At 38.3% G+C, this 17451-nt stretch overlaps 1 protein-coding gene across 1 annotated transcript; it reads left to right on the top strand.

Moving 5' to 3' along the window:
* The first annotated feature begins 350 nt into the window (after positions 1 to 350).
* LOC146313367 (uncharacterized) lies at positions 351 to 13754 on the top strand. The gene is made up of 6 exons (XM_084739324.1): positions 351 to 594; positions 3859 to 3978; positions 5878 to 6054; positions 6187 to 6371; positions 7655 to 7770; positions 11420 to 13754. The coding sequence occupies exons 1-6, from the start codon at positions 486 to 488 to the stop codon at positions 11598 to 11600; spliced, it is 888 nt and encodes a 295-aa protein (XP_084595450.1). The 5' UTR covers positions 351 to 485; the 3' UTR covers positions 11601 to 13754.
* The last annotated feature ends 3697 nt before the right edge of the window (positions 13755 to 17451 follow it).

Here is a 17451-nt window from a genome sequence, read left to right as displayed (position 1 = left end):
AATAAGACAAGAATAATTTATAAAAATGGATTTTAAGGAGTGATTCTGGTTCTGCGTGTCACCTTTAGATTTAAGCCTCGAATTAGGAACTAAGGATGTGAACTGGTTCGTATGGGCTCAACATTTCAACTACAGACTAACTAAAGACTTTAAGACTCCTCAGTAAAATCATACAATAAATTCAGTAATATTTTATTTTTTTTACATTATGGTTTTTATAATTTTACTCTCCCTCCACTGGTTTTTAGTATATTTGTTTGGTAAATTAAACTTGTGCATTTTGGGGCTTTTATTTTGAAACGGATGGCCGGAAGTGGTCGTACCTGCTGTGTTTTACTTGACTATGTGACTCCAGTGCGGTACCAGCGGGGACAGTTTATAAACGGAGAGTGAGGGCAGTGGGAGATCCAGAGCCTCGCTGAGGGTTTGTTGCTGACCTTCACTGAAACTTTCTAAACTTTTTGTTTCTTTGTTCCACCGCTGACATGTCGACCACCGGGAACTCTGTGGCCTGCGAGGGGATGTACTCCAAACTGATAGACGACGAGGGAACACATGACGACCTAAACCGCAGGCCAGATGTTGGACACAGCGGTAAGAACTCACCGCAGACTTTAACTCTTCAGTCAAACTGTTGTGTCTGCAGAACCTGTTGTTGTTTTCCTCACAGTCTCACTGTTTCTTAATATTTGGGGTCATGCTGAGCTTCCCTTTGCTCTCTTTTATTGACATTTTAACACTGACTGACAAAAATATTATCTTACTCCAAAGGGAGGTTTGCATTTATTTTGCAAATATTGTATTATTATAATGTTCCTGTTTGGATTTAGGCCCTACTCTGGTAACATCCTGTAGTTTAGAATGAATATTTGGGCGTAATTAATCATTAATTTTATTATTTAATTGTTTATTATGATAATAATGATTTTTATTATTTTCAGTTAATCCGAAGAATTAAAATCTCTGTTAATCAGCTGATATGACTTTTCAATAAGACTGCCCTTCTAAATAATTTATAAATTGTTTACAATTTGACGATGATGATAATCTGGTGATTTGACACCAAATAAAACTTTTTGACTATTAAGATATACTGATGGTGGTTAAATACTCATAACTTAAAGACAGACATGTGATGAAGCTGACAGGTATAAATGCTGCTGATGGAGAAAACAAAGTAAGATGAGTGAGAAATTACATCTGAGGCTTAACAGTACACATAAATGTAATGGCTTAATAGTAAAGCATTTATTCATAATTTCTAAGGTTATTGTTGTTGTAAAATGATAACAATAAATTAATTTTTTGGTCTATTGAATGTCCTAAACAATCGTCACAACTGAGAGGCTGGAACTACGAAATCTTTGGTACTTTTGCTCAAAAAAAAAAAAGACTATGATTAATTCATAATCAACTGCTGATTCATTTTCTGTCAGTTAAAGGACTCTGATCCTGCAGATCACAAACACCTCATGCATCTTTCCCCTTCCATGCATGTAACAAGGGGAACATGAAACCTGACTGTAATTAGAGCCAGTGTTTGGTTTGTCCATTCTGGGCTACTGTAGAAACATGGTGGTGCAACTCTGTGGAAGATGACCTATGCCCTTTGCGTGTAAAAATGACTCATTCTAAGGGAAAACATAACGATCCTTATGTTCAGGTGATTATTCGCTAATGAAAACAAACTTATAAATGTTAGATTTCATTTCATCCATATTCTGCCAGTACAAACTTACAAACTGGATCTTTAATTGACTAATTGTTTCAGCTCTAAACTTAATTATTATGTTAAAAATGAATTATACAGAAAAACAATTTCTTTCAAGAGGTGGTCGAGTGAGCCAGAGAGTGAATGAAGTGAGGGAGCCATGGTAGCAAAAAAGATTCAGAGAAATCGCACATGAATTTACTGAGTCTATTTTCCAGGGAGTTGATCCAAACCCATATGTTAACTGGGTCGATTCGCACATCTCTACTTTTTATTTTGGACGAGTCGAAGCAGAGCTGTTGCTGCAGCTGCACCTATCTCACATGCGTAGTTGTTGTTCAGCATTGGTAGGCGTTCTTCTCCTTCCTCAACAGCAGACTACAGCACATGATCAGCCGTACAATCGCTTTGCGCTGGCTGTCCCATTGTTTTCCTATGGAGAGAGCGGTGGCGCCCGACCAAATTACTTGAACTTTGACCTTGTTTGCCGCTGACCTTTGAAAGCCCAACCAATGAGATAACAGCTGTTCATGGTGGGAACCTATGGTACTACAAAAAAAAACAAAAAAAAACATGTACTGTCATGTTTTCAAAATTTTGGTATTAACTTGGTACTGAAGCATCAGTTCTCCTGACATCCCTATCTAGCGGTGATCTTGCAGATCCAGCACCTCGAGGCATTTTTCCTCTCCAAGTTTTCAGCTGCCCATTCACACCCTCTGTTGATATTAACAGCTCATTCTAAAGCCCCTTTAACACCGGGAGGGAAAAAATCCAATAACATCTGGTTTGTGTCTTCAGTGCGGAAGGATACAACTGGCATTCATTGTGGGGTCAAATGACTCCGCAGTAAGTCTGATCTGATCGGCAGTGATGGATTCCCCAGGTGGACATCCTATTTTTCACTCCTAATTTTTCTCCTTTCCAAAATAATTTTCCTCTCTGCTGCCTGTCTGCTTTGTTTGATAATTGCAGTGCAGCCAGGTTTCCCACGTCCCAGAAACTGCTCTGACATGTTTCATGTTCACAAGTCTGAACACAGTAGAGGAGATTCTTCTGTGCGTGAAAAAAAAAAATCTAGTTAATCCGTCAGTGTGAATACATCATATAGACCTCTGCATGCCATGAAATAGCAAAAGTGGAAGTAAGTAATTTTCTGAATGCACATGTTGATTTTAGTTTGGTTGATTTAATGTACCACAACTTTAATACCAAACAAACTCATTTGTCAGCTGACAAGTTCTCTGTTGGGGGGTTATTTTAGGGCCACACCCAGCAGCTGTATTGCAGCCACCATAAGAAAAAAAACATGCTGACTTTATAATATTAATCTTGAATAACAGTCTGCAGTCTAAGTATTCCTAAGTGTTTGCGTTGATGTGGATCCCATTTTAAGTTATAATGGCAGGATTATCAGAGACAGTGACATTTTAGTGGACTATTGCCAGACATATAATTGAAATTAACTATTTGTGTTTTTCTCTTCATTTTATGCCTCTACACTAAAGTTTAATACATATCTGTTTACTTAAAAATCATTAAAAAGAAACTCCCAGACTCTCTCCTTTGAAACAAATAAAATGCTTTTATTGTCTCGGCGTGGTCAGACATGTTTCACCGCCAAGCCTGACGAAAGATTGACACTGAAACAATAAAGATGTCATGACAATAAAAGCATTCTAATTGTTCAAAAAGGCAGCGCCATGAAGTTGTTTGTGATTTTTCAGTACACATGTTCATGCCAGAAAAAGTTTTGGAACCAGTTTTGGAGTCCTGGGTTGACAGAGAGGCTGGGGTATATAAAAATGTATCATCTGCATAAACACGCACATTGAAGCACTGATACGGAAAGATGGCGTTATTTTACTTTGATGTAAATATTAGTGGACCAAGAGTGGACCCCTGCAGCACCCCATCACTCATAGTTAGAGCACCATCCACTCTACATTAAACAATCCTGTTTGCACTGAGCAGCTGTGTGTTTTACTGCTTTTAAGCTTTTCATTCACATTAGAGAGAATATCTTACATCTTTTTTAAAGCTCAGATAGTCCCACTTTTCACATTTAAAGGCCTCACTATCCAAAAACCTTTATGTATTATGGTAACTAACAAGCTGTCCTCCTTTGCCACCTCCATGTCACCCAGTCTCCACAGTCAGAGTGATCCCCAGGCCGAGCGGCCCCGGGCCCTACCGCCTCGCCACCATCTGCCTGGCCATACTGTGCGCCATCCTGCTGATCTCCATCATAGCCGTCAGTGCACAGAGTGAGTACACAGACTGCAAACTCATGTAAAAAAAAAAAGATTTTGCAAAAGTTTTATCAAGTTTTAAAAATGTCCACATATTTATTTGTGTGTTGAAGTAGGGAAATTGCAGATCACAAGAATGTGTGTTTTTGAAAGCTAATGTGAAGATATTTAAAAAACTTTTGAGCATCAAGGAAACTGTTTATTTTTTCTGTTTGAGGAAAATAAAAATAGTTTTAAAAGCCATTTAATTTTGAAATTAAATTTATAAATACCCTCATCATCTCATTTTTTCTGCTGCTGAAATTCTCCTACGTGCATCATGGAACATTTCAGGAGACTTCACAGGAAGATCATCATCAGTTTGTGAAAACTAAGGCAGAAACAGCGAGTTCAAAAATTGCTGAATAAGCAGTTTCAGATCAGAAAAAAAGAGGATCCAGTGGTTTGCCCATCGCAACTCTGACCTTTAAGACATGTTTGCTAATAGTATGCCAGTCTTTTTAGACACATACAGTGTGTGTGTGTGTGTGTGTGTATTCGTTATGTTGAAACAGCCACACAGCCATGAGGCTGAAAAGCTGCGTCCGCTTTTTAATGAGCTCGATAGCTAAACTGCTGCCAGCTGAGAGTGAGACAACAGAAGTAAAGTGATGTGAAGATTTTCAGTGTTTTTAAATGTGATAATTTGGCTGTAGATTAATTAACACACTTAGGCAAGAAGTTGTGGCAGAAAAAAACGTGAATACGTTTATTCATTTAGATAATAATCACTAAGTGAAAGTCAAGTTTTCTAAGAATCTACAACTGAAATGCAGCTCTTCAGGGAGAAGTGTAATAAAACCATGAAGTTCAGATGATTTGATTGTAGAGAGATAAAGAGCATATAAATGCATTAAAGACGATATCAGATAAAAAAAAACAAACATTTTTTTCTGTTTGGTGTTTTGTTGCACCCTGTTCAAAAATAGAACTGAAAATTAAGGAAATATTTGTTTGAAATTCACTTCATCATTTGATTTACATTATTTAACATAAATCTTTCTCTCATGTTTCAAGTTAGTGCGACCCTCTTGTTCAATATATTCTATATTTATATCTGTATTTCATTGCTATATTTTTTTTTTTAAATAAGACCACTACAAATACCCACAGTCTGAAGGTGAATCCATCCACTCTTGGTCCGAACACATACATAGGAGCAAAATGAGTTATTATAACCGACTGAAGTTGAACTTACTTTTAACATCTGAAAAATCAGCTTGGCTCTTTGGTGGACAGACCTTTAAATGGTGACACCGTTTCTACATGACATCAAATTTATTTTTCCATTTTGGTGGAACTAATTGGAACTAATTGGAACTAATTGCCGCGGCACTACAGTACATAATGCACCACAGATTTTGAATAGGAGACAGGCAGGTCAGTCTAGTACCTGAGCTCTTTTACTATGAAGCCACACGTATACATATATATATATATATATATATATATATATATATATATATATATATATATATATACATATATACACACACACATATATATATATATATATATATATATATATATATATATATATATATATATATATATATATATATATATGTATATATATATATATATATATATATATATATATATATATATATATACATATATATACACACATATATATATATATATATATATATATATATATATATATATATATATATATACATAACATGTAGTGTTTTTAATGCAGTGCTGCCTGAGGGGTCAAAGGTCACAGGCATTTAATGTTGGTTTTGTTGTTGCGTAGCTACATCTTTGTTTTCTTTCTCTCAGTGCATCTTCCAACGTCATTTTCAAGTTAATTGATAAAGTGTGCTGTTAATATTAACTCAGTTGTTCATCTTTGTATTTTTTCCGTAGGTAAGAACAAACCTCAGGGCGGCGATGAAGGGACCTCAGCGATACAGAAGCAGACGCAGGAGGCAAATGTGACCGCCCTAATGACCTCCATCAACAAACTGCAGCAGGAGAAAACCAAGCTGCAGACAGAGAAAGAAGAGCTGCTGGCCAAACTGGCTGCCATGGCGGCCACTAAAGGTAGATTACTTAATATTTATGTATAGATATGTGCTTTTGATAGATAGAATAGATACAGATTGTTTTTTGGATGAGATTGAACCATTCTGACTCTGTTGCCTAATCTCTCACTCTTTCTCTCTGGGTCATCAGCTCCCAAGGTGGTCAATCCGACGACGAAGGCGGCGCCAGCCCCTATCGTCTGTCCCGACAACTGGCACCTCTTCAACGACAGCTGTTACTTCATCTCTCGGAACTCACGGGATTGGCCGGAGAGTCAGTCGTACTGCGAGAGCCAAGGAGGTCACCTGGCCATCATCCACACGGCCGAGGAGCAGGTACAGTACGGCAAGCTGCATGGTCAAACAGACTTTGTTTCAGTTTAAAGTTTGTTCTGAGTCAGCCGGTTCATTCTTTCCTACTGACTTCAAAAACATGTTGTTCAGAGCGTGTCAACAGTCTTTTGTAACTGTGTCAGGATTATTACTTTACTCACATTAGTGGACTTACTACTGAAGTTAAAAGTTGATCCAGTGTGAAAAACACATTTTATTGCTTGAAGATAATGATCTGTTTGTGGCCACAAAAGAGCATTTAATGTTAAAAGATAAGATTGGTATCATTCTATACATTTTTTACAGTCATGAAAAGACCGAAACCAACAATTGCAGTGATTTCATCAACATATTTCTATGAACATTTTGATGTATTGCATGAAAAAAGGTTGATGGAAATGGCAAAATTCACATAAAAGACATCCCCAAATTCTCAACAATGTTTAAATGCTTGCTTGAGTTGGTTGAGCTGAGTTGCCTTCTTTAAAAAAATAAATAAATGTGCTTAATGGGAAACAGAAACACTCAAGTTCTGACATAAGTTCTGATGTAGCAAACAGAAATGTCACATCTCCAGTGTGTTTTCTGCATCATTTTTCACCATTTGTGTTGCCGGTGCTGTCGTAATTACATCATCTTGTTGCGCAAGACTTAACGCCACATACCGCTTCTCTGCTCATCTCCATGAGCTAACTTACTAATAGCGTAATGGTGGTGGATTGAAACAAGCAATAATTTTCAGCTTTGTTTTCCGATTTATTTAAATTTGGTTCAGTTTTTCAATATTTTCCCGACTTCCCTTATCTGAATCTGGTTCCCAGCGTGACAAAGTGACTCACAAATATTTAGTTTACATAGTATAGTTTTGAGTAATTTCCCCAAATAGCTGGTCGCTGTGTTTCTTTAGCAAATGTCACTTAAACAGGAGGGAATACTGCATTTGTTGGGGTCTATTCTCACTGGCAGATTAATCTGCATTTGATGCTCTTGTGAGTATTTGGGGCAGTAGGACGGTCTGTGTGGGACAATAAACTAAATTTCACCCAGTGCAACAGTGTGGCTTATTGATGTGTCTTTAATAGTTTTTGGACAACGATGGGATTTGTTCACAATAAGATACTAATGATAATTTATTGTAATCTTTACAACAACACAATTATAATTTGGCATTTTGCAGTATTTCCCCATATCAGCCTCCAGTGTAGTGATAGTGTTGGGATGTCAGACAGTGAGCTCTCTCTTTAACTATTCAGACACGTTCCCTTTGTCTGTGTGTCTCCCCTCAGACGTTTCTGTGGAATCTTCTTCCCAGAGGCCACTGGAACGCCTTCTGGTTTGGGATCACTGACGAGCACACGGAGGATGTCTGGAAATGGGTGGATGGGACCCCGCTGGTCGGAGGGTAGGTTCACTTCTTTCGCAACCCGTCCGCCTCCTGACGTGTTTCAGAACCAAACTGCACAGGCAGCCAAAGTCGTGACCTCACATCTGGGCTAACCTCTGCCTCTCCAGCTTCTGTGACTCAATGCAATCTCTTATTTTGCTTTTTTTTTTTTCTTAAGTCAAACAGCGATTACTCTGTGAGCACAGAAAAAACAACTTGTTACTTTAAAAATTCACTAAATCTGTGATCTGCGATATACTTTAATTTGTGATTATATTAAAATAGATTAGTGCTTCACAACAACACAAGTTACAGAGGTAAGAAAATTATGAAAACAAAACCTGAAACCCACTAAAACCTGCAAAACATGCAAAAATATACAACAAGCACAAGTTTCTCACTGAATGTTTGACGTGAAGAACTTGAAGAACAGATAATAAAAAGTTTTAATTTTGATCTTTGCCCAAGCTGTGACTCCACTCCTCTGGCTCCAGACTGTCTGTGACACACACACACACACACACACACACACACACACACACACACACACACACACACACACACACATCGACAAACACTCACACACTGTTGACTGTGTGTCTTGACTGACCGTTGGACTTCAGTTGAACACCGACCTCTCGCATACCTGCAGACTCTGGCACATGTTTTGGCCTGCTAGCTCCACAGTGATGGTTGTTGGCCTGGTTTACACTGAACAAGGCCAAATCAAAGAGAGTCAGGTGGTCAGAGGGAGGATGCAGCCAGCGCAGGGAAAAAGAGATGCAGACGAGGTGAACGATAATATTAAGTTCAAATTCCAACCTAAAACTTCCATGTTTTACTGGTAAGTCATCACTTATTTTTGACGGCAGGAACCAAAAAATGGAAGTGAAGTTCCTGCGCTCCAAAAAAAAAGAAGTTGTTCCTCCTCTGATGTTTTATTTAGCACCATAATCAGATCAAAGTTTAATTTGTCTAATACTTTAATTTATGTATCATATCTTCATATTCTAACAGTGTTATTCTTTCTGTGTATGCCATGAATGTTCTGTGACCACAAGAGATTATTGACGTCAACAGACAATGAAGCCACACACGTTCTTAAGAACATCAAAACATTGAAGTGTCTGGTTCACAGAAATGATCTAATGAGGAAACATCTGGGTTCAGTCATTGAGACACCTTCACATGCACTTACACACATGCACAGATGAAACTATAAAAGGAGGTTGCGCATCTTTACTCTAGCTTTCTGTTTGTCACCTAAGTTCCTGTCTCTGTCTCGTCTCTGCAGCAGCTCTCATTTGCCACCACACCTGCAAAAACTTCATCATCCCCACTGTCGGACTCAGCTATATTTTGTGTTTAGTGCTAATGGAAACATGCTAGCATGCTAAAATAAGATGATGGACATAGTTAATGTTATATCAGCTGTAGATCAGAATGTTAGCATTATCATTGTGAGCATGTTAGCATACTGGAGTCAGCGCTTAGCTCAAAGTTTTATTGTGAAAGTACAACCTTACAGGGCTACTAGCACTGTCCGGTGGATTTTTGGAGTTGAAGGGTTTATACACAGTGTATAGTGCCAGAAAGAGGTTGTGATAATGAAAAGAAAAAGAAAGGTGTTGTCAGAAATCAGGCGAAACATTTTGGCCGTGTCCCCGATTGTGTGGGTAATAAAGAAAATAAACAAGTTAAAGGTTCTTTGCAGATGTGAAATAGCAGCTGGAGGAAGGCCAGGATCATGTCTGCCTGCAAACAGCAGCTCTGAGCAACGTTACGTAAGAGTGCTGTCAAACTGCTGCAGGCGGCTGCACTACAGGCGACCCTGACCTCTGCCAAAGAACATGCAGTATGTGACAGAACCGAAGGGTGAACTGTGGAAGTATACGTTCTGCTCCGAAACATCAAGTCGGCTGATTTTTTATCCTTTAGCTTCTCTCGTCCTTTGTATTTCCCTTTTTTTTTCCTTTCTGCTCCGACCACAGTGATGTTGTAGTTCTTGTTCTCCACAGTCTCTTTTCCATCTTGTGCCAACTCAGCATACTTTCTAATAATCATCTGATTTTTCTTCCTCATTCAGAAGAATATTTGTCGATGACTAACCTGCTGTCATTCCTGTTTTGCCCCCCACATTCCTTCCCTTCCGCTTTTCCTGCTGAGATGTTTCCTATTTTTGTTCTGGCTTGTTTCTGCTCCTTTTAACCTTTATCTTGGAGCCTTTAACCACCTTTTTTTGCAATGTCTGCAACTTTAATGTTCCCAGGCGGCTTCTCTGGAAATCTCATCGGCACTGCCTGATGAAATGAAGACGTCATTTTTCATTTCTGGAGTGCTCCATGCTAACAGCCAGTATTGAAATCAATTAAGAATTTAATCTGGTGCCTGTCATAAGTTCCAAGAACCAAAGATAATACCTGTGGTTATTGGACCGACTGTGCCAAACCCATTTCCGATGAGTTTAGTTTGTGCTCAAGTGTTTCAGGCATTGTGCGATGCACCAAACCCACTGATTCTGCAAAACTCCAAATAATAGTTAAGAATTTTTTGACAGTTTCTTTTTAACATATTATTTTTGTTTTTGCTGGATATATGCACAATATCTGCACATTGCACCTTCCGTAAGGGGAAGGTGTGGTTGAGATTAGGGAAAGATTGTGCATATACTTAAAATAAGACATTAGAAAAAAAAAATCACTATTCTAACATTCTCACAATGAAGATGCTAAAATGCTAACATTATTTCATGTTTATTAGACTTGTTTGCTGACATTTGCTAATCAGCACTGAACACAAAGTACAACAGAGGCTGCAGGAATTAGTTTTGCAGGTATTTGGTCAAACTGCTGGACAAACTGAAATGTTGAACTGATGATGGAAAGTTAAGAGATCACTAAAGTTATTACAATTGTTCCTGAGGGAGGCATCAGGGGATCTGTGCCAAATTTTATGACAAATATTACCAATAATATGTGTGGCTCATATGTGTGGCTTTTTAAAATGCAGATAAATGCACAAAAAATGTTCAGTTGACTCTTGTGCACTGGAAAGCCAAGACTCATCTCATCTAAAAGAGAAAAGAGAAAGAGGTTTTTAAAAAAGTTGGTGTGTTCAGCTCTCATTTCCTTTCTATCTGACTCTCTGTGGTTTGAAGTTTAGTTCCACTCCTCTGTGTGCTTTCAGGTATCTTCTTTATTTTACTAGTTTCATGGTCACTTTCAGCTGATAGGAGTTGTGTTGAGTTACTGCTGAGGAAAACGCAACATTTTCTGATTTTCCTGCAGCGTACTAAAAAACAAAAAAATGGGACTTTTATTGTGAAAATTTTATTGGAAATAACATGTTTATCCACCGTTCAGATGCTTGACTTAAGACGAGCAATCATTAGTTAAATATACACCTTAAAGCTGGTCAAAGCGAGCCAAGCCAAGCAGCACGTGTGTGTGTGAAAAAGAGGCGAGAAGTCCGTATTGCCTCTGCTGAAAATGAACGAAAGTGTCCCCCATGTTTACATCACTGTTGACATAAACTATAAGCTGCACAATAATCCAATATGAATGTAATTCTGGGGATTCTGGGTGTCACTTCACACTAAAATGTTTATATTTTTGGATAACTTTAAATATATTACTGATTGCTATTGCTTTCTCTCTTCTACTTGTAGTTTTTGGGAGCAAGGCGAGCCCAACAACCACATTGATGAAGACTGTGGCTACATTGTGAAAACACGTGTGTTGGAGCGAGTGGCGATCCGGAGCTGGTACGACGCCCCCTGCAGCATGTCCTGGCGCTTCATCTGTGAGAAAGAGATGGTCGCTGGCGCCAGCACTGCCATACCACACTGAGATGTCGACGCCTCTTTGGAGAGGAACTGAACCAGTCAGTAGTTTGTCAGGTTTTAACAAACTGCTGCCTTAAAGGGGCTTAGGTTAAAATATTTAAAAATAAGTAAAATTATCAGCAGAATGCAAAGGAACAACAATTCTGACCTTATGCCAAGGGCGTCTTTGTATTGTGTTGCAAAGATATCTACTAAAATTAGCATGCTAAACAGCTAGCCTCAGCCCATTCAGTCCATTCAGTCACCACTTTGTACCTCAAGAGGCGACAGTCACTCAGGCTGGCCGCCCTGCTGTAGTTTCAGCTGGGACGTGTGTGAATAGTGAGTTTGTTATGTTCCTCACACTCTCTAAGCTCTTTTTAGTCTAATAAATAAATTAAATTAACTCATAAAATGTCAGCGAAGGAAACATTCTGTCCCATTTTCCTTATGAAACAGAAAAATACGACAATGTGCCTTCTGAATTCACGTTTTTCTGTTTCACCCAAACAGTCCTTGTTTGTTTTTCCACTGTTCAAACAATCACCAACTCTGGTTTGGTCGAAAAATTTACCACAATTTTGTTGATATTGTTCAATTCCAGAGTGCAGCCCTTTGCCGCATGTCCTCTCTTCGTGTCTACCAGCTGTCCTGTCAATTTAAGTCTAAAAGCCTCAAAAAATAATATTTAAAAGAAAAAATAAGGACCTCTGAGTTACTGGCAGAGCCCCGGGTGGACGGTGGTCATGTGGATAACTTGTGTAATGAGTCAAGACCAACTTTCAAAGCTTTTAATGTTACTTTATGAGGAAGTTCTGACTTTTTCCAATAAAAGCAGAACAACAAAATAGCTCTAAGCCTAATGCAACTGACCACAATTGATAACAAAACAATACATCCAAAATGCAACAACAACAAGTGCATTTATTATATATGCAGATACAACCAGATAACTGTGGATTGGTAATAATGTTTTGGATGAAATATTGCAACATTAGAAATTAAACGATATCCACAGTGGAGAAGTGCATTTACTCCTGCACCTTCCTAACATACATGCACATTGTATACAAGGTATAAAATGAACTGGCTGGTTAACATAGTTCATTTAAAGATTAAAACTTAACTGGAGCTGCATAAATTTGTGATGTGGCTATAGCACCACCTAGACCCGGTGTAGCGCTGAGGTGCGTCTGGCAGGTTTGTTGTGTGAAGTGAGTCGTGTGATAAACGTTCCGGGCGCAGAAAAGTGCTTTATGACATTAGGGCTAGTTAAGGGACTTTACGCTCGTCATAACAGTAACTGAAGGTCCGTCTGTTGTGTTCAGTGGAGCGGCAGTTGAGTTTAATGTGTCTCTTGACCCCCTGAAACAGTCGTGCACAGCTTGTGATTCTACAGTGATATTCTGTTTAGCAGTTTGATTTTGATTGAAATGCACTTTGCAGTTGATGTATACTTAACTTTATTCTTCACTAGCTAATACACTGCTTCAGTTTTAATGCTGCAGCCCGAAATCATCAGAAACCAGTTAGTGGTTCCAAAGAACTCAGGAAGAAGTTGACAAACTTGGCTTCATAAACTGGTGCAACTCAATCCTTATTTCCTTTAATGGAAATAATCGTATTTCATGTAAGGTCTGTGCATTAATAATGCTGCAATTTATGTAGAATATGAAGTAATTTTGATATATACTCATCCAATTTTGGTACCAATAACCAATCATTTTAGTGATTATCATTTAAATGTTCTACTGATAATTAATCAATGTAATTGCATATGTATATTAATTGGATATGGTGTCACTGGTTAATAAATGGGAAAACCTCAGCTGAGTCACTTTCTGAGGTCTTCTGTCGTGGTGCTATTGTGGCTTCACGTGACCATGATGTGAAAATGTTACAAAGCTGAGGTCCTGCATTATATCTGTGCCTGATACCACATAAATAATGTAATATGTTTACATACAGGATAAAAATTAATGTTTTCTGTGATTTTTTTTTACACATGAAATTGATTTTTTTTTTGTTACCAATGAATGGTGTTAGATTTATATGAAAACACTATTGTCATAATGTTAATTGATGCACTTTTAAATGAGCGTAACATAAATCATTTTTTATGCAGGAATATGCCGTGTGGATCTTGTAAATAAATAAAGATAATTGTTTTGTATCTTAATGTTCCCAGCTTTCTTTACACATTTGCATACTATGTTTTTACTAAAAAAAACACTGTAAAGACTAAAGATATGAAGATATGAATCGTCACTTATGACCCAGTAAAAGTTTGTGGTGGTGTTTGTTTCTACGCAGACCCTGCCTCTGCCTGCATTTTCTTATTTTTTAATATATTTTTCTAATAAATGATTAGAAAAGAGTTGTTCATGAAACATGATATAATGGAAATGATGGTTTGTTGTTTGTCATGTCTCCTCTCATCCTTGTTGTTGCTGTTGTTGTCACCCAGCAGGTGGCACCACTGACACAAGCAACCTACTGTCAATATGTTGACTGTATGGAAGTCTGCAGGCTACATTTAGTGATAACAGAGCTGAAAGGCAACTAAAGTTGATTTAACATTTTTTCATGATGAGTGCATGTGAGATATTTCCTTCTGTTGCATGTTTAGATGAGAAACTTTAAATTTTGGTCTGTGAAAGATGAAAAGAGGCCTCTCTGTTTTTCTTAATCACACAGACGGACACAGGGTTGCCACTTTAAAAAAAAATAAATAAATAAATCAGGCTTTGTCACATTTTGAAAGTCAGTCTCTCAACATGAAGCCATTTACTGTACAAGAAAAATGAATTTACATGAGATAATAACTGCAGCTTTATATTTATGAGGAAACTAAATATACATGTATTTTCAGTTATCCGATCTGAAATTATTTTTTATAAAACATTTGTAATTTTCCTGACAAACCAAATTTAACTTTATCATTTACAGAGGGAAAATCTTCCACAAAAATACACAAAGTAAAGGATTTTCACCTTTTGTATCAAATTAAGTTTAAGCTTTTTCTTGTAGATTTCTGGTATTATTCTCAGTATTTTTCTCCTGTATTAATAACAGCAGCAGCAATGTTTTCTTCTATAAATAATAATGCACTTAACTAATACAAAACAAGTCCCAGATTTCCCCCTGAGGATTCATCTTGTCTTCTCTGGGCTACAAGACATGCATTCTGTCTTCCACGTCATCTCGTCCACTTCCCGTCTTGTCAAAGTGGACTAAGAGTTGCCCTGAGTGAAGAAGCCAAAGGTGGAGGGGGTTTGTTGAGTGCGAGGTTCGCACTCGTGCTTCCCTCCTGAGCTCGTTACCACAGGGAGTTATCAGGAAGTCAGCTAGCCCTCTTCTGTCACAGCTCATTAGGATTACAGTCTGACACTTACTGAGAGAGAGAGAGAGAGAGAGAGAGAGAGAGGAAGGAGGAACTCACTAACACTGAGTAATAATATCCCGTCAACAAATCAAACAAACAAACCAAAGGCAGAGTTACAGTTTATGTTTCAGGAAGCCTAAAAGACCCTGCGCAGAGAAAATGTATGAATAAGTAGCAAACCTGAACTGTCCCCAGTAAATATCCCATGTCTGAAAATAGATAAATGCACAGTGCAAAATATGAGCACAATTATGTCAGGATTTCAAAGGTTTGTACATGGATTACATTCAAAATAACCTAACAACCACTAACGGGTGATTTACCCCCTCGCCTGTAGAGCTTTGGAGACATTGTCTGTGGAGAAGCTGTGACACGAAACTGCTCACAGTTTTCAGAGAGAGACATTGACGTTAAATTTTTAAAATGTTCAACACGAGTGCCATTTAGTCCCATTATATTGGAAAGAAGGCAGACATCTCTTCAGCAAAACTCTGCAACTCACACCAAAAAAAAAGATAAAAATAGAAATACAATATGCAATAACTGGGAAATGTGCAACGTGCAAAAAGTCACACAGACTGTATTGTGCAATATGTGGATGTGACAAAGATTATGTGTGTGCATTTGGTCAGTTATGTCATTTTAATGCAAAGCTGACATTGTTTGAGGTGTCTTTTTAAAGACAACTTGACATAAAGCAAACATACCTTTGACAACCTGACATGATCAAACCTGAAGAAACTCTTTGGCCTTTTATTTTAACATTACATTATACTGTCATATGTGGCCGTTATGTATATTTTCTCGACCTCAAGTATAGAGGTAGATTTTGGACTTGTCATAAAGACGTTAGGTTTTAATACCCTGTCAGGTGCTTTTGCAACGATGTCATGAATAATTTCCAAGTCAAGTGGTACCATTTGGACCTGTCAGGTTATAAAATGTCGACAGAGTACAGTACCAAGGTGATTTAGTTTACGGACCGACAACGGTCAGCTAGCTTACTTGTTGCTAAAGTAGGCTAACCGCTATCTACTGTTGTCTGTAGCTGGTGTGAGTTACTTAGCTTGGTTAGCTGTGGAGCTAGCCGCCTAATTAGTTGACTCAACCCTGGGGTGCCAGGAGCCAACCCCGGCAGGAAAACCACCTCGGTACTGTTTCCGTATTGCCAAACACGGCCACTGTCAGTCTCAGAGGCTGTGTTCACCTACAACGTTCACTGACATATCCCAGTCCAGCCAGAGTCAGCTTGCTAGCTGCACGGCAGAGCAATTGGTGCTGTGCATGTCATGTGTGACTCGCAGCACATCATTTTTGGAAAATTATCCATTCAAGAATGTCAACATTAAAACTGCATTTCTCTAATGACATATACTGATTTGGAAAACATAAAAAGTAGGCCTATATAGTACAAATATAAAAACTCAAACAGCAGGTAGGGTTTCAGCGTCTTGCTTAAGGACACTTAAGGACACAGAACACATGATTAAACTGGATCCTCCATTAAACCCGTGTGTGTTTGATTTATAGATGAACAACAAAGGTGACCAGTGCTGCGTAACACTGATGTCGCAGTATGATGTCACCAGGCCTGAGCCAAAACCTGTTGCATCAATTACTAAAAAAAGACACAGCCTGAGGTGAGGCTTAATCTAAAAGTCATTAGAGGAGGCCATCAAACATCTCTGATGATGTCAGCGTGCACCCATGATGCATGAGGCTGAGTGGTGGATTAGTGGGATGCTGAACCGATGAGGACAAGACTTGTCGCTTAGAGCCGCGGTGTAGTAACCAGGATACATTACCTGAGCCTGAGCAGAGAGGTAAACATTTCCCAGGTGTTCTGACATCTTAATCAGACAAAGAGCTAACTGGAACGCAGTCAACTGGACAATTAGGCTCATCTGACCATTTCAGTTTTGTCATTGAAAGCTGGCTGAAGACCACGCTGGAGGTTTTACTGTCCTGACCTGCACAAACAGAGAACTGCAGCACTCTTTCTTTGTATCACCTGACCTTGATATTGTCAGTAATTTATTCAGCTAATGTCATCACACCAAGGCGTCTAACATGGCTTAAAAGTGTTTGTACAAACGCATTGAACTTTTGCAACAACTCCCAGCAAGTATTTGTTTAAATGTACATGTTCTGGTAACATTGAGAGTTTGACATGCCCTTACTGAAATAAAGACGGATTAACAAATTAAATTCAATCTTAAATAGAGGATTTTCACTGACATGCAGTGGAATAGCTCAGACATCATACAAGTATATTACAGCTTAAATAAATTCCTAGATCATTATCAAAAGTGCAATCAGCTGCTTTAACTGCTTGCTGACTGTAATGTGTCAGGTGTCACTTGTTTTTATGGACCACAAATCACAGTTCATCTGCACCTTTACTGAGACGGTGTGTTATCTAACATTCAGCCAAAAAATCCTGAGAGATCTCTTCACCCATCATCCAAGGAGATTAAGCAAATGTTAGTTT

This window comes from Lutjanus erythropterus, chromosome 16 (genome assembly GCF_056507025.1).
Source record: "Lutjanus erythropterus isolate fLutEry1 chromosome 16, fLutEry1.hap2, whole genome shotgun sequence".
NCBI classification, from domain to species: Eukaryota; Metazoa; Chordata; class Actinopteri; order Lutjaniformes; family Lutjanidae; genus Lutjanus; species Lutjanus erythropterus.
Note: the sequence above shows the minus strand (reverse complement) of the source record. Positions and strands in the feature narration are given on the sequence as shown.